The 26511-nt window shown below is 42.3% G+C and overlaps 1 protein-coding gene across 11 annotated transcripts in view; it reads right to left on the bottom strand.

Annotated features, from left to right (window-relative positions):
* BICRAL (BICRA like chromatin remodeling complex associated protein) overlaps positions 1-26511 on the bottom strand; it is an 82905-nt gene that overhangs the window by 13061 nt on the left and 43333 nt on the right. For 7 of the 11 annotated variants that reach the window (XM_043511853.1, XM_038394036.2, XM_038394041.2 and 4 more), the window contains 9 exons: positions 22522-22570; positions 17128-17176; positions 16960-17028; positions 12421-14124; positions 10052-10157; positions 8685-8785; positions 8075-8136; positions 7781-7926; positions 7491-7585 (listed from right to left, as the gene is read on the bottom strand). In XM_043511853.1, coding sequence (XP_043367788.1) covers positions 7491-7585; positions 7781-7926; positions 8075-8136; positions 8685-8785; positions 10052-10157; positions 12421-14124; positions 16960-17028; positions 17128-17176; positions 22522-22565 — 2376 coding nt within the window. In that variant the 5' untranslated portion in view covers positions 22566-22570. Of the gene's footprint in view, positions 1-7490; positions 7586-7780; positions 7927-8074; positions 8137-8684; positions 8786-10051; positions 10158-12420; positions 14125-16959; positions 17029-17127; positions 17177-22521; positions 22573-23330; positions 23775-24014; positions 24857-26511 lie in introns of those variants that run through there. The other 4 variants (XM_043511854.1, XM_043511856.1, XM_043511860.1 and 1 more) reach the window with 4 other exon arrangements.

Below are 26511 nucleotides of genomic sequence, written 5' to 3'. Positions count from 1 at the left end.
GGGGTGCGAGCTGCACAGGGGCTATGACAGGGAGAGAGGATTCCCCCCACCTCTCTCTCCCCACCGCAGTTCTGGGCCTGGGGCCGCAGGATAGACGCCTCTCCCCTGACCACCGCAGATCCGGAGCTGGGCTGGGGCGCCCCTCCCCTGTCTGCAGCAGGTCCAGGCCAGGCTGAGTTGGGGCCAGGGGAGGGGCACCTCTTCCCTGGCCGCAGCAGGTCCGGGGCTGGGGGAGAGGCATCTCTCCCCGCTGCAGCCCTGAGCACCTGCGCGTCGCTTAACAGGCTGCTGCACAGCCACGCAGCTTAGAGGGAACTTAGCTTGTAGGCTCTAAAGTTTTACATTTTTTTTGTTTTTGAATATCGATTTTTTCTGTACATAATTCTACATTTGTAAATTCATCTTTCATGATAAAGAGATTGCACTACGGTACTTGTATTAGGTGAATTGAAAAATACTATTTGTTTTTTACAGTGCAAATATTTATAATAAAAATAAATATAAAGTGAGTGCTGTACACTTTTTCTGTGTTGTAACTGAACACTGTATTTTGTGTTGTAACTGAAATCAATATATTTGAAAATATAGAAAACATCCAAAAATATTTAAAGAAATGGTATTCTATTATTGCTTAACAGCGCGATGAATCAAGATTACTTTTTTAATCGTGCAATGAATCGCAATTAATTTGTTTAATCGCTTGACTGCCCTATTTCTTTTTATAAAGGGGTATTTTTAAGTGATAAATGACAATAAAAAATTAAAATTATATATATATATAAATATTATATATATGAGCTAGCTCACCCCCTCCTGTGGAAAAAAAATATACAGGTCAACACTTAGTGGATTAGTTCTTCTAGAGCAGTGGTTCTCAACCAGGGGTCCGGGATCCCCTAGGGGGCCGCAAGCAGTTTTCAGGGGGTCCTCCAAACACAGCCAGCATTAGACTCACTGGGGCAGGAAGCCGAAGTCCCACTGCATGGAGCTGAAGCCTGGGGCCCTGAGCCCTGCCACCCGGGGCCCAAGCCAAAGCCTGAGTAACTTAGCTTCACAGGGACCCGTGTGGCATGGGGCCCCAGGTAACTGCCCTGCTTGCTAACCCCTAACACTGACTTTTATATGCAGAAAACCAGTTGTTGTGCCACAGGTGGGCCGTGGAGTTTTTATAGCGGGGGGGGCACTCAGAAAGAAAAAATTAGAGAAAAGACAGTTACCTTTTCTGTAATTGGTGTTCTTTAAGATGTATTGTTCATGTCTATTCCACAATAGGTGTGCGTGCTCGCCACGTGCACTGGAGCAGGAAGTTTTTCCCCTAGCAGTATCCGTAGGGTATCCGTAGTTTTTCCCCTAGCAGTATCCCACGACCTCTGGAGCGGCACCTACCTGGCGCAGTATAAGGAGGGCTGCACTCCACCCACCCTCAGTTCCTTCTTGCAAGACAACTCTGACAGAGGGGAAGGAGAGTGGGATGTGGAATAGACATGAGCAACACATCTCAAAGAACACCAGTTACGGAAAAGGTAACTTTCTTTTCTTCTTCGAGTGATTGCTCATGTGTATTCCACAATAGGTGATTCCAAGCTATATCTGTTGGAGGTGGGTAGGAGTTGACAAGTTCTCGGGACGGAGTACCGCCCTGCCGAACCCGGCATCGTCCCTAGCCTGGGAGACTATCGCATAGTGCGAGGTGAATGTGTGAACCGAAGACCACGTGGCGACCCTACAAATGTCCTGGATGGGGACGTGGGCCACAAAGGCAGCCGACGAGGCCTGCGCCCAAGTCGAGCGTGCCCTCACAATGCGCAGCAGGGGAACCCCTGCCAGCTCATAACAGGAAAGGATGCATGAAGTGATCCACTTAGAAAGCTGCTGAGTGGAAATCAGCTGACCCTTCGCGCGCTCAGCCAAGGCAACTAACAGTTGCAAAGACTTTCTGAATGGCTTGGTCCAGTCGAGGTAGAAAGCCAGAGCTCGCCTCATGTTGAGTGTGTGGAGATGGCATTCCTCACTAGTCGCGTGAGGCTTGGGGCAGAGGACTGGCAGAAAAATGTCCTGACCCATGTGGTAGGTGGAGACCACCTTTGGGAGGAACGCGGGGTGTGGGTGGAGCTGGACCTTGTCCTTATGAAAAACCATATATGGCGGTTTGGAGGTTAGGGCCCTGAGCTCCAGGACCCGCCTGGCCAATGTGATAGCTACCAGGAAGGTCACCTTCCACAAGAGGTGAGACCAGGAACACATGGACAGTGGTTCAAACGGGGCCCCCGTGAGACGAGCCAGCACCAGTGTCTGTATACCCACTCGGGTATACAGGTCCCACTGCGGAACCGGGGGCTTGGACTATGGGTAGAGACGGTCCAAACCCTTAAGGAACTGGCCGGTCATAGCATGGGAAAACACCGTGTGCCCTTGCACCGGGGGATGAAAGGCCGATATGGCTGCCAAGTGTACCCTGATTGACGAGGGCACCACTCCCTGGGCCATCAGGTGGAGGAGGTAATCAAGGATAGGCTGGATCGGGGCGGCCGTTGGGGAAACACCCTGGCCTACCACCCACCTCGAAAACCGAGACCACTTCGCCACATAGGAGCGGTGAGTGGAGGGCCGTCTACTTTCAGAGGAGAATGCGCTGCACTTGTTCCGAGCACGTCCTTTCCTTGCCATCTAACCACTGAGCAGCCACGCTGTGAAGTGAAGCGTTGCTAGGTTGGGATGGAGGAGGCAGCCCTGGTCCTGCGAGAGCAGGTCTGGGAAGAGTGGCAACTGCCATGGTAGAGCTAACGCCAGCCCCGAGAGGGTCCTGTACCAGTGCTGCCTGGGCCACACCAGGGCAACGAGAAGGACCCTGGCCTTGTCCATCTTTACTTTCTCCAGGGCCCCGCTGATCAGAGGGAATGGGAGAAAGGCGTAGAGGAGCTGGCCTGACCAGGACAGGGTAAAGGCATCAGAGATAGCGCCCCTCCCTAGGCCCCCCCGGAGCAGAACTGGGGGCATTGTCGGTTCTGCTGGGTCTCAAATAGGTCCACCTGTGGAGTACCCCACCTTCGGAAGAGCTGGTGCGCAACTTCCAGGTGAAGAGACCACTCGTGCGGAGAGAAAAATCCCTGCTCAAGCGATCTGACCTCACATTCCGGGCGCTTGGCAGATGAAAGGCTTTTAGGTAGATGTCGTGGGCTATACAGAAGACTCAGAAGGCTTCATGGCAGAGGATCGGGCCCCACCTTGCCTTTTGATATAGAACATGGAGGCTGTGTTGTCCGTGAGGACCCTGACTACCTTGCCCTCCAGGTGTGAGCGGAACGCCATACACACCTGTCGCCCTGAGTTCCTTGATGTTTATATGAAGGGGTAGATCTCGTAGACATCACAGGCTTTGGGTCTGAAAGTTCCCCACATGGGCTGCCCAACCCAGGTCCAACACGTCAGACACCAGCTCCAATGACAGGGCCTGTTGATTGGGGCAGACCACCACCACAGGGAGGTGATCACCAAGTTCGACATGGTGAGGACTTTGTCCATTCTGTCTGTGGCCTGGGAGAACTGTGGGGCCTGCCAGAGCTGGAGGGGCCTCATTCTGAGTCTGGTGTGACGGACCACGTATGTGCACGCAGACAGGTGACGCAGCAGTTGCAGGCAAGCCCTGGCTGTCGTCACCGGGAACCTTGTGACCGAGTCAATGAGCCCTTTCAGGGTCTCGAACCTGTCTGGTGGGAGAGAGGACCTGGCCGACGTTGCATCCAGCAGTGCCCCGATAAACTCTATGCGTTGGACCGGGACTAACGTGGACTTGGCGTTGTTTATCAACAGGCCCAAGGCAGTACATGTGGACAGGAGGAGTGCCACACAATCCCTCACCTGTGACCAGGAGGTGCCTTTGACTAGCCAGTCGTCCAGATATGGGAATATTTGGACCCCCTAGCATCTGAGGTAGGCCGCTACCACCGACATACACTTTGTAAAGACCTTGGGGGAAGTGGACAGACGAAATGGTAGGACCATGAATTGGTAGTGACTCTGTCCCACCTCGAAACGGAGGAAGCGTCTGTGCCCCTCAAATATGTGGATGTGGAAATACGCGTCCTGTAGATTGAGGGTAGTGTACCAGTCCCCGGGATCCAGGGAGGGGATGATGGAGGCCAGGGAAACCATGTGGAACTTGAGTTTCACATGTAGTGGTTCAGGCCTGGCAGGTCCATGATGGGCCTGAGCCCCCCTTTAGCCTTCAGGATAAGGAAATACTGGGCGTAATACCCCTTACCCAAGAACTCCTTGGGCACTGCCTCTATAGCTCCTAGGTCCAGGAGCCGCCCCAACTCCTGCTCGAGCAGAGCCTCAAGAGAGGGGTCCCCCAGGAGGGACGGGGCAGAGGGCAGTTGGGTGGGGAGGAGGTAAACTGAAGGGTGTAACCTCGGGAGATGGTACTGAGGACCCATTGGTCTGAGGTGAGCCGCGACCATTCTGGGAAGAAAGCACACAATCAATTGAAGAAAGGGAGCTTTATTGGGGGTAGGTTCCTGCTGAGAACTGACAGGGTACCCCCTAGCGTCCCGTCAAAAATGCCTTTTGCCTGCCTGCTTGACTTTAAAAGACCCAGGCTGGGGGGCAGGCTGGGATTGCCACGGCGGGCGCTTTCTATAGTCCCGCTGCTTTGAGTGGGTGGCCTCATACTTCAGGAGGGCGGCCTGGGCGGGAGCCTAATGCGGCTTGAACTTGGGTTTTGCCGGAGGAGGGATATAGAGGCCCACAGTCTGGAGGGTCATGCGGGAGTCTTTCATGCTATGCAGCCTTGTGTCTGTTTCCTCAGCAAACAGAGCCTTCCCGTCGAAAGGGAGATCCTGCATTGACAACTGCGTTTTGCTGGAGAGCCCAGAAAGCAGAAGCCATGATGCCTGTCTCATGGACCCCACTGAGGCCATGAACCATGCAGCCATGTCTGCTGCATCTGAAGCACCTCGCAGGGATGCCCTTGCGGCTGCCGCCCCTTCCTCCATGAGTGCCTTAAACTCCTTATCGCGCTCCTGGAGGAAGTCCTCAAACTTGGGGAGGGATTCCAAGAGGTTAAACTCACAGCGACCTAGGAGAGCCTGATGGTTTGCTACTCGTAGCTGAAAGCTTGACAATGAATAAACTTTTCTCCCGAAAGTATCCAGCCTCCGAGAGTCTGCGTTCTTGGGGTCGGAGCTGGTTGCCTCTGCTGCTCCCTGTGGTTGACCGACTCGACCACCAAGGAGTTGGGCACCGGGTGAGTATAGAGATACTCGTGTCCCTTTGTGGGTACAAAGTACTTGCACTCTGCCTTTTTAGAGATGGGAGCCAACGAGGCTGGAGTTTGCCACAGGGCATTTGAAATTCTTGCCACCCCTTCATGGAGCGGCAAGGCCACCCTGCCTGGTGCTGAAGGGGACAGCACAGTGAACAGAGATTCTGAGGGCTCTTCCATCTCCTCCCTGCCACCCTTTTTAGGAGGTCTTGGTGGGCCCGATAGTCCTCCTGCGGGATGGGGGGGCAGGGCCACAATCAGCTCCTCCGGACGGGGCAAGGCCGGTGCGGTGTTTGGGTGTTGTCCAGGACCGGCAGATCCACCTCCTGGTCGGACTCCGGTCATGGTACCGAGGACACAGGTCCCACCGACCTTTTTTCTGGTGGTCTAAAGATGGACGCTGCCGGTGCTTCCGAGGCCCTGGCCACCGAGCGAGCCCCCACCAGGGGCAACGGTGCCCACTGGTACCACTGGGCCGGCCATGACGCTTGGTGCCATTGTGCTTGCCGAGGCACTGGCGGAGCCAGCTGTTCGGGCTGGCTAGCTTGGCTTGTAGACGAGTGGCTGTGAGGGGAGGCCGGGCTGGCGTACGATCCGCTGCTGCCTCTGGACCAGGAGTATCAGCAGTGCTGGGAGCTACGTCGGCCACGGGACCGCAATCTCAACACGGAGGAGCAAAGACAGTAGTAGCTGCTCCGTGAACGGCCTAGACGGGTGGACCCGCATCGGCGAGACACCGGCGATCGACGCCCGGGGCTACGGTGCCTTAGCAGAGACTTGGAACGGGAGTCTGAGCGGGAACGGCGTTGACAATCGTGCCGCAATCGACTGCGGTAACTCCTGCAAGACGAGGACCATTAGCGACGTCCACCACGGTTCCATCAATATTCACTCCGCGAAGACAAGCGGTGCTGGGAGTCCCAGTCGGACAGCACCCATCCCGACAGTCTGGCCAGCATCGAGGGCGATCCACATGGACTGAGCCCTGACCAATCTGACCACTGACCACTGCCAATGGGCAGTGAGCGGTGTCAGGAACGTTCCCTTGACCGAGACCAATACCGGGCCGGTGGCAACTGCAGTGATCCCAGCGGTGACTTGCCTCTGGAGTGTGGGGCCGACATCAGCGGAGCTCCAGGCACCGACACAGAGATGACGTCCCTCGCTGCCTGGAGGGCTTCAGGCGTAGATGACAGCCAGACATCTGGAGAGGCCTGCTCCAAAAGGGCCGGGCTACTCTGCTCAACGTGAGTCGGAGGCCTAGGGCCTGATGGGGATCAAGGACTACCCGACACGGGTCTACCCTCTGTCCCAGACTTCCCTTGGTGCCGTTGCGAAGAGGGAGTCTTTCCAGTCCTCTTGGCATGCCCCGTGGATGGGGAGCGGTGCTGGCTGGATGATGGTACTGGAGGATCTCCGCATACCGACGTTTCGGTGCCAGGTACCAGTTCAGAGCGGCATGCCGGGGTAGGGGCCAGCACCGACTCCATCAGGATGGCCCGGAGCCTGATGTCCCTTTCTTTTTCAGTCTGGGGCTTGAAAGCCTTGCAGATCTTGCACCTTTCGCTGATATGGGTTTCTCCCAAGGAGTGCAGACAATCCGCATGTGGGTCACTCCTTGGCATAGAACGCCTACAAGAGCCACATGACTTAAAGCCTGGGGTGCGGGGAATACCCTGGCCCAGGCTCAATGACTAACTAAATTAACTGAATTAGCTAATTGACTACAGGTACTACTGAACAAACGAAGAGTTCTAGGGACGAGCTGCAGCAAAGCTGGAGCTGAGCAGTTCCGACGCACCTTCACTGGCAGCAAGAAGGAACTGAGGGTGGGGGGAGCGCAGCCCAGAGGTAGCGGGGGGGGGGAGGGTAGCACACACACCTATTGTGGAATACACATGAGCAATCACTCAAAGAAGAACCCCTGTTCTAGAATTCTCCTGGCATTATCCACCCTCTCTAACCTCTTCCCAAGCAGAGCCAATTTCAATTCTGAAAGCACAACTCCAGGCTCTGCTAGCCCCCAATGTCTGAGCAGTACATTTGCAGAACCACTGTAGCTACCCAGTGGTAGCCACACAATACTTGTGGATACAGAGGGAAGTAATACAACTCTGACATCACTCTGTTCTGCACAATTAAACCTGTTTTAATAATTCATTCCAATTTGCATTAACTGATCCATACATTTCACAAAAATAATTTTTTTCTTGCTTAACTATCTTACCATTGCATCTTCTAGAAGCAAACATCTGTACTTATTTAGCATAGCTTGTGTCCTTTTCAGAAGCTGCGTGGCTACAGACTCAAATTCACTGTCCACTAAAAAGACACAGAGAATACATTTAGATAATGTTCTTCAATAAACTAGCACAGACTCGCAAAAGTGTCCGTTCTGTTTAGTCTTTCTGATTTACACAATCAATTTTTTCAGCACCCCATGTAATATTTAACTGCTTAAAAATTCTAATAAGCAGAAGCACAACTTTTATCATACCAAATTAAAACATAAATTACCTTTTCTTAAATCCTCCTTGGTTGGCAGTGATCCCTGGCACACATGATATGAGAGGAGTCTCTGGACTGCATCATTTAATGATCTGAATTGACTTTTATCTGGTGTCACAGCATGTGCCTGGTCCTTCTGTAACTGCTGTAGAATACTAAAAGGAAAATGAGTAATATCAATAATTAACATTTATTCTAATACAGCAAGGCTATATTACAGTTTACAAACTGACAGAGTGAAAGACGCAGAGGTTAGTAGAAATGTCTATAACAAAACTACAAATGAAAAAAAAGATGACTTACAAAGCTCCTTTTGTTAGCTGTTTAGCAGCAGGCCTCTTTTGTCCAACTGTATGAACATCCACCTGTATGAACATCCGTAAAAGTGAGCTAGCATAAATGACTCCTGCTTTGCTCATGAATTAAATAAGCAATGGGGAAAACTACGCATCTCATCTTACACAGCCCCCCAAAAAAGAAACCTACCACACAGGTAATAAACAACAATGCTAACAATTGAGTCCCACTACATAAAGAATAAAAAATGCTATGGAGTAACTAGGGAGTGTAGCCTTAGAGCACTTTTCTGATTGACTAGATATCAAGAGCAGAGCGCACAGTATTGAATTAGCAGACATACCTTCACTCAGATTGCTATATTGATTCATTCATATTTAGAAAATAGAAAAAGTTTTTGTTTTTAAAAGCTTTTAAAACTGTAAAGAGGCTCCTGGAATATCTCTTTCCTTTCCTCCCACCAAAACAAACTTTTGGAAGATTAATGATTTTGTTTAGGGTAGGGATCAATGAGAATAACATGCAGGAGATTATTAATTAGTATTTCTACACAGTTCCTGGTTCCTTATCTTCATTAAAATTAATAAAAACAGATTAACTGAAAAATGCTCCCTACCTGCACATGTTGTTGGACAGGAGATGATCCTATTACTTTTTCCTGCTGTGACTGTGTTGTTCCTAAAGGTTGCTGGATGATTTTACCTCCAGAATCCTGTCCTATAAAAGTACACATTAAAAACAGTCTATTACTCATGATTCTTAAAACAAATCATCACAGAATATTTGAAGTCCTGTGCCTAATCCTTTACTTGACCTGAAAATTACATTTCAATAGATGTTGATACATAGTATCTGTATAGGAGTATTGCTACCGCAGTCATGAAAAGAAATCAGTACATATAGTAAAATAGTACTCAGATACTACAGTGCTGAAAACTATAAAAATGTTCATAAATGCAGAAAATCAGTCTAAAATTTCCAAACACATCAATCCAAAATAAGAAAAAAGTCCAATTTCATAAGCATCATCCCAAAAGAGATTTGTAAAAAGATAAATTGGAGTCTATCCAGCTTTTTACTAATAGTTCCCAAAAATTATAAACTCAAGACTCTTCAGCGCCATTAAGTTGTGAATGAGTGGCTAGATCACACACTGTTGTAGATTCAGATGGATAGTCTCCCACCTGATTGTCTTGCTGTATAATTTAGAAGAATTATCTCAGCCCATCACACCCACCACATGTAACACAAATAGTACTGTTACATTTTGCACAGAAACATTGTGTAGAACATGTACATTCATTGTAATATATTAAATCAAAATGGAACTAGAAGTCTAGTGACATTTCCTGTTGACTTAAATCTACATTAGAAACTTTAAAATTGTAATTAGGATGGTGCCATTTCAAGAACCCATATATCATCTTCTTGTGTTCAGTGCATCACTACCTTAACTGAAAACTGGTATTTAAATTCTCTTTACAAAACAACACCTGCTGATTAGATTCTAAGACATCCAGTACTAGGAAAGACAAAATGGTGAGTAGTTAAGAGTTGTTATCACATGAGGATGGCAGGAAGTCTCAAAGGCATAACTGGAATTATGCAGCAGAAAACCTTGGTTTGAAAGTGACTTGATATTTCTCACTTTCTATGCTTAAACACATCACACAGATGACACATTTGGATTGTGAGAAAATATTTTTAACTGCTCATTGCACAAGTACATCTTGTCTATCATTCCAGCAAATAGAATCAGATGGCTACTAACAATCCTTGTTGGAAAAAGAGCGTATGACCAATTGCTAAAGAGAAAGTCTGTGGGCTCAGCACCGTTGTTCCTCAAACAGAAAAAAAAAAAGAATAGTCGTTAGGACCCCCCCAATCGCCACCGATCATCAGTCAGCACCTGATATAATGAAAGAGAATCCACTTCAAATGCCAGAGGGATTGGGGAAAACCATTATGAAAAGAATATCTGACCTGGCAATGTGTTACTCAGAAGACCTGTTAGCTGAGGCTGTCTCAAGCTATCCTGTGACTTTGATGCAGAAATTGGTGAGGACTGGTTCATAACTTTTTTCTGAGCCTGTGAAAACGCCATCGAGAAATTAAGGTTAGTCTAGTAATCACTGAAAGTTTTAACAGACCTAATAACAATACAAAAATGAATCCTACAACTGAGCTCAACTCTTCCCCCCCCCCCGCCATGATTATGTAAGAATGGCATCAAAGAAACAAAATGAGAACAAAAACTATACTTTCAATACATACTCACTTCTTCTGAGGAGATTTCTTATTGCATTATATTTTCTCTATATAGGCCAGTTTCCTTCAAAGAACTCCCCCTCCAAATCTAAATCTTCTAAAACAGTTCAACATCTGCAAGGTTAACTGTGCCATGATAGCAGTAAGTCTAGTTTTACGTTCTCTCAATACCAACACAATGACCCTCACACCTAGAAATGTTAAGAGAAAAACTCAGTGCAATCATATTAATAAATTTAAATCTCAGATGAGCTGGCACATGTAGCATCTAATAGCTGTTGTGTGATATTTTAATGACATTTGGAATCCCAACATGAAAAATAATCATGTTGTGCTGACTGGTTGGAAATTAACTATTTTCCTACACTCCCTTCTCTTCTATACTTTCTGTTCTGACATATAAATAATCAGATCTTATAAACACAGTGCCAGTCAGTCCTCATAAGTACAAAGAGTACTGATGTGTAACACATTTCCTGTGCAGAACTGGCAGTATTGGAATGCTGAAATGTTCTGGGAGGCCCTTCTGCAGAAAAGGAAGGAAATCTTCAAGACTCGTGTAGCACGTCCCCATAAAACAGAAAAAATATCCATCCCTACCCATCCTAGTAAGGGCCTTCAGTACAGGTTTTATAAATGCCACTGTCCTAAATATACAAATTTGAAGATTTGCATGAGAGTACAACACCAAGGAAGTAGACAAAGTATGGAAAGTCACCATTTGTGAGATAACTAAATAACCCTTTTTTCCTCTGGAAGTCGTATCTGCATATTCTTAACTTCTGAGGGTCTCACAAGCTGTACAAGGATCCTGGTCCAGAGAGTGGTACACTACCTAACACTGACTAATTAATTAAAATATAATTTACCAATAAAATAAGAGTGGTTTGAAATTAAAAAAATGGCTTCGAGCATAGAAAAAAGCTAGAGCTAATCATGCACAAGAACTGAGGTAGCTGGGGCCACACAGCCTTTTATGACTCAGAATTTTCAGTGCCAACAAGAGGACGCTTCTGTGGCTCCAACGGACACTGCTTTTCAAAACTTCCCAGAGCTCCCATCCCACAAGTGGGTAAGTACAGAGGCCACCTCAAAGAAGAACAGGTAACCAATTTATTATGCTTAAGGAAAACACAAAATAACTGTAGCTGATTTCAGAAGTGGTATAAATTCCAACTGCTGATCATGTGACACTCATCATTCACTTACTGCGCCCAACACCACAAATCAGTCCAGCTTGTTTCACTTATCTCAAAACACATATGCAGTTTCTGATTCAGAGTTACACAGAATATCACTATTTTAAATTTACTGATCATTTACTAAAGAAGGCATATTTATAAGGCTTTTCTTTCACAACTGATTATATGAGAATTTTTTCTCTCCAAAGAGCTCTATAAAATTAACTTTGTAACTCTTTCAATTGTCTACACAAGAGTGTATCTCTGCCCCAAACTCCCAAACTGAAAATCCAAACTCACTGAGACATTTAAAGCCATACAAATAAAATATGCTACAGAGAATAATCCTGTGCTGGCAGAGAAATGACCTAGAGCACCATATACCCTTTCCCATCTCCAATTTATGTGGGCCAAATACTGAGAGGACCTTTGCATGCATAACTCTCACTGAAGTCAAAATGACCTTCAGGTACTTAGCACATGACAGAGTTTTGCCTTATGACTAACAGTGCAATTTTCAGAAGTGTTGAATTGGCATAGTTCTGCTCCCACTGAAATCAATGGTAAAACTTCTATTGATTTCACTGGAACCAGAAACAGGCACACATGGAACACTTTTAAAAATCACACCACTAATCAACAAAAGCAAGATTCATCCACACTAAAGAAACATTCGAAGATGTTTTTTGATTAAATGGTTGCAGCAAGATTAGATATTTTTTCAGTAAATCAATAATATATGTTTATAAAACAATTAATGTAAGCATAGTAAATTGTGTGTGAATGTTTGGAGAATACAGTATTAAACGACACTACCTATTAACGTCCTTCCCCACCAAAGAAAAAGGTAATGCTTTAGAATGCTTTTGTGCAGTTTTGTTGGTACTTAAAGGGTATTCATACCTGAGCAAAAGTGAACTGTTGCTGTGTTACTCCTACTGATGTGCGACTGAAAGTGCTGATAGATTTAGAAGAGGAAACTGGAAGACAATGTGATACACTCACTGAAACTTGTGTTCTATTCTGCTGTGGAAGTTGATCTCCAGTAAAATTTCCTCCTGATGCAACAGACTGAATTGGTGGCCCCAGGCTGGGATGTACTGTGCCAGAAGAACTTACAACAGTAAATCGATTAGATGCTGACATATTTGAGACTGTAGACTGTCCAGGTGACATTGTAGTAAAACCTGATCTACCTTGAGAAACACTACTTTGACTGGGTGATAAATGCAACACTGTTGGTGATGCCTGTTGTAATGGCACCTGTCCACCAACAATTTGAGAAGTTCCATGATTTACTATAACTTGACTTCCAGGAGCTGTGAATGTCTGACCAGAAACTAATTGAACAGCTGTATTCGGATTATTAAGCATCTGTCCTGAATATGAATGGTTGGCCCTGAGCATGCTTGTAGAGTTCCTGTTCAGCATAACATGCTCAGCAGATACTTGGCTAGAAACCAATTGGGAAGGTTGAGTCTGAAGAAGTTGTCCATTTATGGTCTGGACATGATGAACCGAATTAGAATTGACAGAGAGACTTGTAGGTATGAGAAATTGATTTTGAGATACATGAGGCTGTCCCATAGGAGAATGGATAACAATACTACCTCCAGCATTACTAACTGTTTGAGGAGTAACTGATTTTCTTGTGTTTTGTTGATTAACAATATTAACAGACATATGAGGACCAACTACTGAATTCTGAGGTGAACTTGCTGAAGCAAAAGGAATCCCTTGTTGTACATGATGCTGCTGTATTCCCAAGTTATTCACATTGTAAGCTGTTTGCTGACCCATCTGAATAGGCTTTGGTTGGATATTAATCGGAACTTTATTAGAATTTGGTGCTAGACCCCTCTGAATAATGATATTATGCACTGGTAAAGATGTCTGAAAATTTGTGCTGTTAAATGGGACAGTTACAGGTTGTGCTACTGGACTTGAATTTGAGTTACCGAACAGTGAGTTACCATTAGGAGTTTGTCTATGAACCAAGAGTCCGCTACTCATGTTTGCAGGTGCTTGCTGTCCACTGCCTTTCAATATAATCTGAGATCCATCAAGGTTGTTAATAGTCATCATGGAAGGTTGATTACTAAATGAACCAATCAGCTGTATCTGCCCTGAACCACTAATCTGATTACTATTAGACAAATGCTGGCTGGGAACACTAATTCCCACATGTTGCATAAAGCCATGTTGCACACCAACTGTATTGCTTGCAAAAGATGCTCCAACTGGTTGCTGTACCACTTGAGTAACTCCTATAGGTTGTAGCGTCTGACCTGAGTAATTAGACACATTAGAAGCCTGAGTAAAGGATGCTGATGAAGAAGGATGAAGCTGAGCTTGTGCAAACTGTTGGCTAGAACCTATGCTGGCATCCAGATATGCCTCTTCTGCCAAAGTCTGTTCAGTAATATTGGCCTCCTGTAAGGACTTCTGAAGAATATCAAAAGGCTGATCCTCACTGAGATCAGGTAAAGAAGATGATTCAAGTTCATCTTCAAGAAACTGAAGGCTACTTGACAGTTGTAGTCCATCACTAGGCCCTTCTCCAAGCTGATTGCTTACACCTTTGATGGAGGATTTAGGATCAGTGTTCTAAAATGAAAAACAATAAATAAATTATATTGCATTTTTAAAATAATGTAAGATACAAACGGTTTCCAATTAAATTTTTCCCTGCAAAAAAAAAAAAAAAAAGTCCCTCTATAATACCACATGCGTTTAGCTACATATGCACGGTGAAGTTCAACCCATACATAGGGCCAGCACAAAGCCCTTACACCACTTACGCGCTCAAAACAGACTGCTGGGGTGAATTCTGCTAAGGTGAAAATTCAAATCTCAACCCACTCAAAGCCAAGATGTCTTCCAAAACCCAATTCCTTTTTGGCCCACGATAAATGCAAGGTCTGGGTGTGAAATTCAGAGTCAGTTTCAGATTCTGAACTCTGCCTCGCCCCTGAAGGGTAAGGAATTTTTGGCTTTGGAGGTCTCACATAAACATTGTGCAAACTGCTGCATGACAAAGTTGTCCTATTAGAAAACTCTCACACCTCTACCTTCAATGTTTGCTTTCGTCCCCCTTTCTTTGATTGCCACACTACTCCATAAGTATAATTTATTTATTCAATTCACGTTTGTATCTGCCTTTTACTGAATCTAGCTTATTTTATGAAAGCATCTCTGTCATTCTGGAATATTGAGGGTTATTAAAGGTTTTCAAAAAAGTAACAGAAACCTTGCAACTTTACCTGTAAAACTATAATATACAGTACATGCATGAAAACACATGGATTAAATCTGGCACAAATACTCTATCAGCACTTCAGATACACTTAAAATTTAGGGGCCAGATTCTCTGCTGTGTACACCTTCTATTAGGTGCAGCAGAAGGGGGGCTAACTGAAACCTGGTTACATCTCCCAGATTCTCTGTCCACATGAGAACAGCCTGAGGACTGCTCTAACATGTACCAGCTGACTATGCTACCCAAGGGACCATCCATCATCTGGGAATTGTGCTCTGGCCACTCCCTCTCCATGTGCAGGGAGTCATGTCATTGTGGAGCACTCCACTCTAGGAAAAGGCAGTGGTGGCAACAGAGGGTATATGAGAGGCTGAAAATAGAATCCAGTGAGTGACATGGGCTAGCATTAGAAAAAATGGGTATAAAATGGCTTTGAACAAATTGAGGCTGGAGATCAGAAGACTGTTTCTAACCATTAGAGGAGTGACGTTCAGGAACAGCCTCCCAATAGCAGCTGCAGAGACAAACCACTTAATTAGTTTTAAAAGAGAGCCAGACCAATTTATGAGTGGGATGTATGACATGATTGCTTGTGATGGTGGGGGGCTGGGCACAGCAACCTTGAGAATGCCTTCTGGTTCATGTCAGATATTCTTAAAAGCTCATGCATCAGCTGTCACCTGTAGGGGTCATCAGGGGATTTTCCCCCCCAATATATTCTGGTGTTGGTTTGGGTGTTTTGATATTGATTTTTGTGGGTTTTTTGTTTTGCTTTTTTGTCTCCTTTGAAGCATCACAGATGGCAATGGCTGGAGATGGGACCCTGGGTGGTACTGAGAATTCTCTCTCTCAGGTGCTTGGCTGGCTTGTTTTTGCTCACATACTCAGAGGCTGATCGCCCTATGTGGGGTCAGGAAGGAATTTTTCTGCAGGTCATACTGGCATTGACCTTGGGGATTCTTTACCATCCTCTGTGGTACGGGTGCAGGTCGCTTGTCAGGTCCATGTGGGTGTATTTCACTTAATATCCTGCCACTGAAGGGTCCTTTGGTACTGGTGCACCTCAGTCCCTCCTACTCTCTGCTGGTGGCTTATAATAGTTTAGTTTCCTGTGGGCTGTAACACATTGGTCTAATTTCAGCTATCGGGTTTAGTGTGCATGTGTTGGTGTCCTGTGATACACAGGTCAGACTAGATTGATCTGGTGGTCGCTTCTGGCCTCAAATCCTATTACTCTAAGTGGGAGTGAGGGAAGAATGCAGGATAGTGCCCCACGAACCTACAACCAAAAACCCCCTGCCCCAGCTCCCACTGCCCTCCAGGCTACTCGCCCATCACAAACGTCTCAGGCTGTAGCAGGCTCTCTGCCTCTCCCACAGCTCCTACAGGATCACTCCTCCCCCAAAACAATCCCATTGCCCTCAGTAACACCCATCTTCCCCAGCGTCTCCTGCCTTCCCTTAATACCATTTCTTATGGGCACCCCCAAAGTCTCTAGTTTCTGAGACATGCAGGAAATAGTCTCCTGCTTCCCCCACTCCTGCTAATCATCAGGACCGAAGGGAGCAACCATTGACTGTCACGGAAAAGAAATGTCACGTTGCCCACTTCTCCCATGAGCACCTTCCTGCTTTTTCTCTGATATGTGGGAAGAGACCCTAGTCAAAATCCACGACTTTACTCTCCTTCATGTGCCTCCTTAAAATTCACCTCTACGATGGTGTATACAGGGAACTGCTGTCTAATAATGGCTAGACAGGTGGCAAATTGTGATCATTGTTCCTGGCTAGCTGAAAACTGTGCACACCCTAAAACCATTTTCCCAGTTTCATCCAACCAACGTGTTTGTCTTATCCTCCTGTCACATCTGTCTTTTAGACTGTAAGCTGTCTGGAGTAGGGAATAATGTCATTTGCTACATGTTTGTACTGCAATATAAATGTTAATAAATAAAATAAATAATAAAAGGAGTGGATGAGGGCACACAATTTGCCTCTATGAAAACTGTGAATACAAAAAAGCTATAGGTGCTTTAAACATACATTCACAGTTTTCTAGGTCAAGATGTGCCTATTTTATGTCAGTTATTAACATTCTTAACATCTACTCCATTTAGTCGTATACAGGACATGATGAAAGCATGTAATCACAATAAATACACATTTTCTCTTCTGAATACTTACACTGGAGTTGGCGAAAATTGAATTAGAATTGGCTGCAGAGTACCCTGCATTAGTCAAGTCTTCATTGCTCTGTTAAGGCACAAATGTAGTAAAGTAACGTTAAACTAATAGTAAAGCAGTCACTAAAGTCCATGTAATTTTAGAATAGTATAGTAGAATACTACTTACAGATTTACTGCTAGGTCCATGTAGAAAATAATTCAGTGCCTGTGGATCTCTTTTTAAAAAGAAACAAAAAAAAAGTTACCACTTTTAAGTACTTAGATTTATTAAAAAAGCATAATTAAGACAAAAAATAATAAAAACCTTGAGCCAGGTGCTCCATTCATGTAAATAAGTGAAGCTCCACTGACTTCAACAGAGCTATACCTATTTACATCAGCTAAGGATCTATCTTTTTTGTTTTCAGCTAACCATGTTAATATGTAAATTTATATTTTTCGCCTTTTTTTTCATTACTACAAAAAAAATCTAAATATCACTTCACATGTTTACTTCCATTCTATAGGCCACTACTGATTACACCATCTGTTAAAATAAATACCCAATAATCTATAACACAAAAGAGTTTGCATTAAATGGACAAACAATGGTATTAGATCAAGAAATGTAAGCACTAAAATAGGAATAATCTCCTCTAATCAGCTCTATTGCCTGCAAATTGGTTAGTATCCTGATAAAGAGCTACCATATTTAATAAATAAATAAATAAAAACTAAATATTTAAGATGTTTTCTTGCCAATCTATTCATAAAAAAGCATTTTCTCAAGAACATCATCATTATTTTCTCTGAAGGAAAAAGCTACATCTTTTCCAAATCAACTGTGTAACTGACTAAATGCATTTTTCCTTTGATAACTTGATAAGGCCATACTGGATCAGATCAAAGGTCCATCTAGTCCAGTATCCTGTCTTCCAACACTGGCAAATGCCAGGTCTTCCAGAAGGAATTAACAGAACAGGTAATCATCAAGTGATGAACCATCCCATCTCCCATTCTCAGCTTCTGGCAAACAGAAACTAGGGACACCATCCCTGACCATCTTGGCTAATAGCCATTGATGAACTTATCCTCCATGAATTTATCTAGTTCTTTTTTTTTTTAAACTCGTTATAATCTTGTCCTTCACAACATCTTCTGGCAAGGAGTTCCACGGGTTGACTGTGCATTGTGTGAAAAAAATACTTCCTTTTGTTTCTTTTAAACCTGCTGCCTATTAATTTCATTTGGTGACCCCTAGTTCATGTTTTATGGGGAGTAAATAACACTTCCTTATTGACTTTCTCCACACCAGTCATGATTTTATAGACCTCTATCATATCCCCCCTTAGTCGTCTCTTTTCCAAGCTAAAAAGTTCCTGTCTTATAAAACTCTCCTCATACAGCAGCCGCTTCATACTCCTAATCATTTTTGTTGCCCTTTTCTGAACCTTTTCCAAATCCACTATATCTTTTTTGAGATGGGATGATCACATCTGCACACAGTATTCAAGATGTGGGCGAATCATGAATTTATATAGAGGCAATATAATATTTTCTGTCTTATTATCTATCCCTTCCTTAATGATTCCCAACATTGTTTTCGCTTTTTTGACTGCCGCTGCACATTGAGTGGATGTTTTCGGACAATTATCCACAATTACCACTCAAGAAAGATCTTGGAGTAACAGCTAATTTAGACCACATCATTTTATGTATCAGTGGTTCTCAAACTTTTGTACTGGTGACCCCTTTCATATAGCAAGCCTCTGAGTGAAACCCTACTTATAAATTAAAAACACTTTTTTATTTATTTAACACCATTATAAATGCTGGATGCAAAACCGGGTTTGGGGCAGAGGCTGACTGCTCACGACCCCCCAAGTAATAACCTCGTGACCCCCTGAGGAGTCCCGATCCCAGTTTGAGAACCCGTTATATACATAGTTGGAATTATGTTTTCTAATGTGCATTACTTTGCATTTGTCAACATTGAATTCCATCTGCCATTTTGTTGCCCAGTCACCCAGTTATGTAAGATCGTTTTGTAGCTTTTCACAGTCTACTTGGGACTTAACTATCTCAAGTAATTTTGTATCATCTGCAAATTTTGCCACCTCACTTATTTACTCCTTTTTCCAGATCATTTATGAATATGTAGAATAGAACTGGTCCCTGTACAGACCCCTGGGGAACATCACTATTTACCCCCTCCTTTCTGAAAACTGACCATTTATTCCTACCCTTTGTTTCCTATCTTTTAACCAGTTACCCTCCCATGACAGCTTATTTTGCTTAAGAGCCTTCAAGATACTCTTTCATTGAACAAAATATTGATACACGATTAAAAAAAGAAGTGCAGCTAGATGAACTAAGTATTTGGAGTTCAAGTGTATTAAAAAATACACATTCATGCAATGCAAATCTGGTGGTAAAAATTCTCACTGTATGCAAACAAATATGTGACTAAATTACAGGGATTACTTTTTAGTTATTGCTAAATATAGCAATTATTTTCTTGACACACCCATTAATGTACACATTCAATTCAAAAAGTTACATGAACTCTTTGATTTAAAAGAAATAATCTTTATTTGTAAATAGTACTAATAAAACATTTTGAAAAACATTATTATGGATCTCCCCAACAAACACCAAGGTCAATCTGAAACTTTCCCTCTTCTTTCTTGATCATCCTAAAAGAAAAACAAAATAAAGACACCTCAAGTTTCCATCTAGCATAAGCTCACAAACACCAAGAAAGTCATGCTGCTACTATACACATGCCCTCAACCCTTTTGGTTCAGCCAGCTGTACTCTGTGCCTCTCGAATACAGCTTTAGCTTAGTTTGCAAACATTTTCATGGAATTGGGTATCTGATTCATTCCAACTCAGCTAATTGTCATATCTATTTAAATCAAGCCTAATTAGCTACAATTAATAATCACAGTTGGCTTTTAATTAAACTAGATTGAAAATAGGGGGAAAAAAACCTGAATATTTTTCAAAATCTTCATAAAGTACATTCCAGTTCAAACTCCATTGCGATAATAAAACTAAATAGTGATTTTTAAAATGTAATGTACAGAGCTAATCTTAGAATGGACCTATATTTGTTTCCTGCCACTTGTTCTGCCAATAAGATGGTAAGCTTTTGCTTACTAGTTAGTTCCAGTAATTAAAGAAATGCCTTTTATACTTATTTTAATTTAAATGGGAATTTTTTTTTAAAAGGAGAGAGCTGGAAACCTAATACCTGTATGAAGTTAATATTAATGCATATAGTAGAGCAGAGGGCTCTGTAATCTATCTGATAAAGGCGTATAGTGAGTTCCAATGATTGGAAGTGGAAAATGGGCAAATTCAGGCGAAAAATAAGGTGTAAATTTTTAACAGTGAGGGTAATTAATTATTGGAACAACACTGCTAGGGACTTGGTGGATTTTCCATCACCTGAAGCCTTTAAATTAAGACTAGATATATTTCTAAAAGCTATACTGTAGCTCAAACAGAAGTTATACCATACACATTTTAATCATATTGCATGATATACATGGACACTCAGTTAACATCTAGGCATCTAAGATCAGATTCTACTCACACATACTACAACCTTCACACACTATACTTTTAAAAGAAATCTCACTTTCAGTACATATTACAGAATATTAAAAGGACAAAGGGAAAAGGCTTCACTGTTTCATTCATATATGGATGCGTTGGGTTTATGAGATTTTGCTGATACATAACCAAGACTTTTACTATCAATACTGCTTACCAGCTTTAATGATCATGACAAATTTAAATGTTGATGTTTCATCATCACCCAGCTAACCATCCTTTCTTATAACTTTTACTATTTCTAAAAATAAATCCATAAAGATAAGAAGACACTTACCAAACTGAAAGATTTAATGGAGACAAACTTCAGTTTTTCTGTCCTGCCATATGCTCTGAATGATAGCTGATACAAGCAGTAAAAAGGGACACTACAACAAATAATGCATTACACCCCAACACCCTCCTATTTGTAGGACCTCATCTTCTGAGCATTCTGTGGAGTTGGACTGGAATTCTTGTAACTTGTCTTATTATTGAGCTCTTACACTTTTGTTTCCATTTGGACAATTCTTAAGCTGATGTTCCACGCAGGATGTAAATATGTTCCCTTAGGTGGCTGAAGTCAGCAGTCTCATACTATAATACTATACATGACGATTGTTAGGCAACACTACCAACAATTTGTTATTTTGGTAGGCTATTCACATACTAATCTGATCTAATTATAGTGATTATTGAGCCTGATACTTCATTCCTTTTGCATTCAAGACTCTCACTAGTTTCAGTGGAAGTTTTGGGTGCATAAACAATGCAAGATAAAGCTCACTGTTCTCTATACTTGATATATGTGGGTAGATGTGTCTTCTTGACTTCATCTATACCTAGAACCATGCAGGAAAACTTCCCTATTGCAGTGACTGGCATAACATTTGGAAAAAAAATTCAGAGTCTGAAAAAAGTTCTAGATATTGGATATTCAATATATTCTACACATTTTTGACGTATTATGATAAATGTCTGCTCTTGAAGAACTATACTGATATTTTTGCCAGTCAAGGGAAAAGGACTTCACCTACAGTGAATATATCTCAGTTCCACATAAAGCTTTTCTTGGTGGCAACCTAAATATTGATTTTTGAATCCCATATGGAATACACATCAATTTGCATGTAAAAGTGGTATAGAATGGAATAGAAATGATGCAAAGTAGGAAGACTGTGGTTTTGTTTGGTTCGTTGGGGGGTGAGGATTGGTTTGTTTGTTTTACACAATTAGGGATTTAAAATAAAAATGCCTTTGAAAAGACAAAAAGAAAAGGAGTACTTGTGGCACTTTAGAGACTAACAAATTTATTAGAGCATAAGCTTTCGTGAGCTACAGCTCACTTCATATGCTCTAATAAATTTGTTAGTCTCTAAGGTGCCACAAGTACTCCTTTTCTTTTTGCGAATACAGACTAACATGGCTGCTACTCTGAAACCTTTGAAAAGACAAAAGTTGATAACCTTTAAAATTCCGGATTGTTTGTAATTCTTTATAATACTGGGTAACAATTCAACTCTTATAAAATTGGTACACAAATGCATTTTATCTTCTGTAAAAATAATTTTGGTAGTTTGTATTTTGAAACAGTCTATATATTTTAATTATATTTTCATTTAGAAGGTAATGTTTGTGAAGATGCTATATTTACGGCCCTGAAGGCAAAGTCCTTTATCTAGCCAAAAAAGAGGTATTTTCTTTGCATCAATAGCGTAGGTAAGTTTCCTTGTTTGCTCATGTGCCTTAGCACTGACCTGACAGAACCATCATTGGGCAAGAGTGTCATGCCAAAAACCAGCGGACTACCAATTAGCATGAACTCCGATTGTGACTATCTGTTCATTTCACTTACAGGCCTCCATCACATGACACCAACTTTCAGAGACTACTGGAAATTAATCATCTTTTATATGGATTATTTTTGTACAATGATTTTTGCATAGATTCTTCTTTAAGAATATCTTAAGGAGAACTTACCCAATAAGATCAAGGAGACAGGACTCATCGTCGTCATCATCCATGACAACTAAAGGAAAAAAGGAAAGGACTGGTGTTTCATCAAAATCAGAAAAAAGATTTCCTTCGACAATAAAACAAAATTTCAAAGCACATCCATTTTTTCAATAAACGATTTGTGGGAATTGTGTGATATTTACTCCGGGCCACATTCTTAGATGAACTTGAACAACGGCCACTGAAGTTAATACGAGTCTTGAAGCTAATGTGAGTCCTGCACTCTTATCAGCATGCACAATTTAGCCCTGTGTACCTATCTGTGTAAACATAATGCAGTATTTTAATCCTGTCATTCTGTGGCTATTTTAAAAAAGGAGGAAGACCCATCAGGGAACAAATGAGTGTTGCAAAACCTGGAACATTGGGGACTACGAAGCATGGTGTTTTGTTACTCACAATACAATAAGGTGAAGTAAGCTGAGGGGAGTAGAAACCACAGCCAGTGGACTGGGAAGAACACTATTTGCCCAACTTAAGTGTTATGGCACTGAGCAGCTGGCTGAGAAGGATGCTGTTTTCTCAGAACCCTTTAACACACATTTGTGTCAGTGGCTGGCCCTGACAGATATGCCCACTCTTAGTTTCTTCTAAGTGATACTCATAAGCATACTTGAGTGATCTCCTGGTAATAGAAGTAGTAACTGAAAATCCTAAAAAAATATCTGCTACACACATGACTTGCATTAACGGGATTGTATTTAATTACTTGTGCATTAGTTACATCCTACCTCTACTTCCAAACCATTATGGCCACCTTCTCCCCTACTCACTGCTTGTTCAGTTTGGTACAGATGTTCTTCTGCATTTATAATGTTGATCGCTTTCTCCTCTGCTTGCTCTGCTCTTTAGGCTTCTGAGATTGTAGGATTCTGGTTCTCTTACCACAATAACAATCATCATCTCATTTGACTACTCTATCTCCTTTGCCCTTTTCCACTCTGTTGACACCACTTAAGATTCTTAAAAATCAATGATTTTTTTTAAAAAAACCTTTTTTTTATTTAAATCAGATTTTTTTGATAAAATGCTTTTTGGGGAAAAAACTATGTAAAGATACAGTATAGCTCAAAGATCTCTCATCATGGAAAAGGGATTATAAATTCTAATTCTACAGTATGAGACAATATATTCATGTAATGTTTAGGAAAAGTTTTGTAAATGAGTTCCAATAGTTCATGGATTAGGGACCCAATCTTATGGGTTTCCAGGGACTTCTGTATAGATTATTTAGGTTAATCTTCTTATCTACCCAATGGGACACAATACTCAGCCCAGAAGACACCATCAGAGATGCTTAATTTTGCATCTCAAAATTGTGGATTTGTATCTCCAGAGATAACATGCTTGTTAACAGCAAAAATATTTTTAAATAAACAACATATAGAGGTTAGAAATAACAGACCTCAACACTATTGTCCCTCTGCAAATTTGTGTACACAGAGTCAATCCCTTACCTCTCTCTAAAAGTGCAAAGTTTCAAGAAGTTCACTGAATAGACTGTTGGGGGCAGAATATATCTGGACAAGCAGAAGAAGTCTAGAGGTAAATGTGTGAAGGGAGGGACAGGCAGCAGAAACAAAAGTGAAACTGTTTGAGCAGCATATTTCAGAAGTCTTGAGGTCTTTCTGAGTGTAGCCTTCATTGATTTGAGATCTACCATACCATTCACTCATTAGAAGGGAAAACCTATAATGGCAGCAAGCCATAAAAGAGACCCAGTTTGGGAATATTTTAATGAAGTTCCTCTAACTGTGGGTAAGAAGGCAAGGCCTGGTTGCCCAAATGAAACAACATCAAGAGAAGTGTTCATTCTCAGGAGGAAGCTGCATTGAAGATGATGAAAAGAACATGTCTGAACAAGCAGGATCTTCAGGTTGATAAACGTTTTTATTTCATACCTTTTTCTTAAAGGCTGCCTGTCTTCCTTCTGGACTATTCTTGAATTCTCATGTTTGAGCAAAAAATATAGTCGTTACTCTATGCGTACTATTATTTTAGATGCAGTTGTGATAAAAAATAAATAGCTGAAATAGGCAGATCTTTCTTTTACAAATTTCACCTTTAAAGTAGTACTGAGCGTCAGTGAATGCAATGAGTAATACTAAATGAGCAGTGTGGTAATAATAATTAAATAACTGCATTGACTTATTTTGTTTAGGAGAATCCATCCTCAACATACAGGATTCTGAAGACTATCCACAATCAAGATCACCATCATTTTCTATAGTTTCAGAGTTATCTACCAATGAAAGTGTTTCAGTCACACCACGTATGTCACATAACCACAGTATATCACCTGTAGCAAAAAGAAAAAAAATCTCCATCATTCAGAAACAACCATAGTTAAGTTTGTGATAAGAACCAGAAGATTACAAAAACAGGTAATTGATGAAAAAATTGCTCAGTTTGTTTATGCAACAAACTCTCCTTTCCGTATGATTGAGAACCCACACTTCATTAACATGGTTCAGTCATTAAGACCAGGATACAGTCCACCCAACAGAGCAGATGTTGCTGGCAAATTGCTGGATAAAGTGTATGAAAGAGAAATTAAGCAGTGTGCAAAAGGTCTAAAGGGTGAAATTGTTAACCTGAGTCTTGATATATGGAGCAATGTCCACAATGATCCTGTTGTATGTGCTTGTGTGACAACAGAAGAAGGGAATGTCTTCTTTACAGAAACATTAGATGCATCAAGAAATGCGCACACAGCCGAATACTTACAAAAAGCTGTAACAAACTGTGAAAAAAAATTCAAATGTCTAGTATGCAGCCTGGTCACAGATAATGCTGCAAATGTATCCAACATGAGAAGAAATTTAGAAGAGAGTCCCAAGTTAATAACATACGGTTGCAGTGCTCATTTGATGCACCTTCTAGCCAAAGACTTCAGTGTTACAGAAATAAAGGCTAATGTTGTTGAAATTGCAAAATACTTCCGTAACAACCACTTTGCAGCAGCTGCTCTGAAAAAAGTGGGAGGAACCAAGCTAACTCCCCCACAAGACTTGCGATGGAACTCAGTAGTGGACATAAGAACGGCCATACTGGGTCAGACCAAAGGTCCATCCAGCCCAGTATCTTGTCTACCAACAGTGGCCAATGCCAGGTGCTCCAGAGGGAGTGAACTTAAAAGGTAATGGTCTAGTGAGCTCTCTCCTGCCATCCATCTCCACCCTCTGAAAAACTGTTTTGAGCACTATATCAAGAACTGGTCTAATCTGATGACAGTTTGTGAACAAAATCGTGAAAAAAAAATGGCACTGTCACAACCAAAGTTCTCAACCTTGGGCTTAAGAGAAATGTTGAACACATGCTGAGTACCCTGAAGCCTATTTCTATAACCTTGAAAAAAAATGCAGGGAAATAGCTGTTTGCTTGCTGACACTGTTGAAATTTGGAAGGAACTGAGTGAGATCTTAAAAAGAGAAATATGCAACGACAGAGTGAAATTACAAGCATTAAAAAAATGAATGGGACAAGCACTACTGTCAGCTCATTTTCTTGCCAATATTCTCAATATTCGGTACCAGGGTCAAACCTAAACTGCTGACGAAGAGGAGTTGGCTATGACATGGACATCCAGCAATCATCCCTCCATAATGCCAACTATAATAAAATTCAGAGCTAAAGGTGAACCATTCAAGAAATATACGTTTGCCGATGATGTTTTAAAGAAAGTCACACCAGTGAACTGGTGGAAGTAACTTAAGCACTTGGATTCAGAGACTGTTGAAATGATAATCTCACTTTTAACAGCAGTAGCTTCTTCTGCCGGTGTATAAAGAATATTTTCTTCCTTTGAACTAATTCATTCCAAATTGAGAAATCATTTTGGACCTGAAAAAGCAGGAAAGCTTGTTTTTCTTTTCCAGATTATGAGGAAACAGGAAAATAAAGGTGAAGACAACTGAGTTAGCTGCAAAAGCCAATATTTTAAGTTTCTCATGT

This window comes from Dermochelys coriacea, chromosome 3, assembly GCF_009764565.3.
Source record: "Dermochelys coriacea isolate rDerCor1 chromosome 3, rDerCor1.pri.v4, whole genome shotgun sequence".
Taxonomy (NCBI): Eukaryota; Metazoa; Chordata; order Testudines; family Dermochelyidae; genus Dermochelys; species Dermochelys coriacea.
Note: the sequence above shows the minus strand (reverse complement) of the source record. Positions and strands in the feature narration are given on the sequence as shown.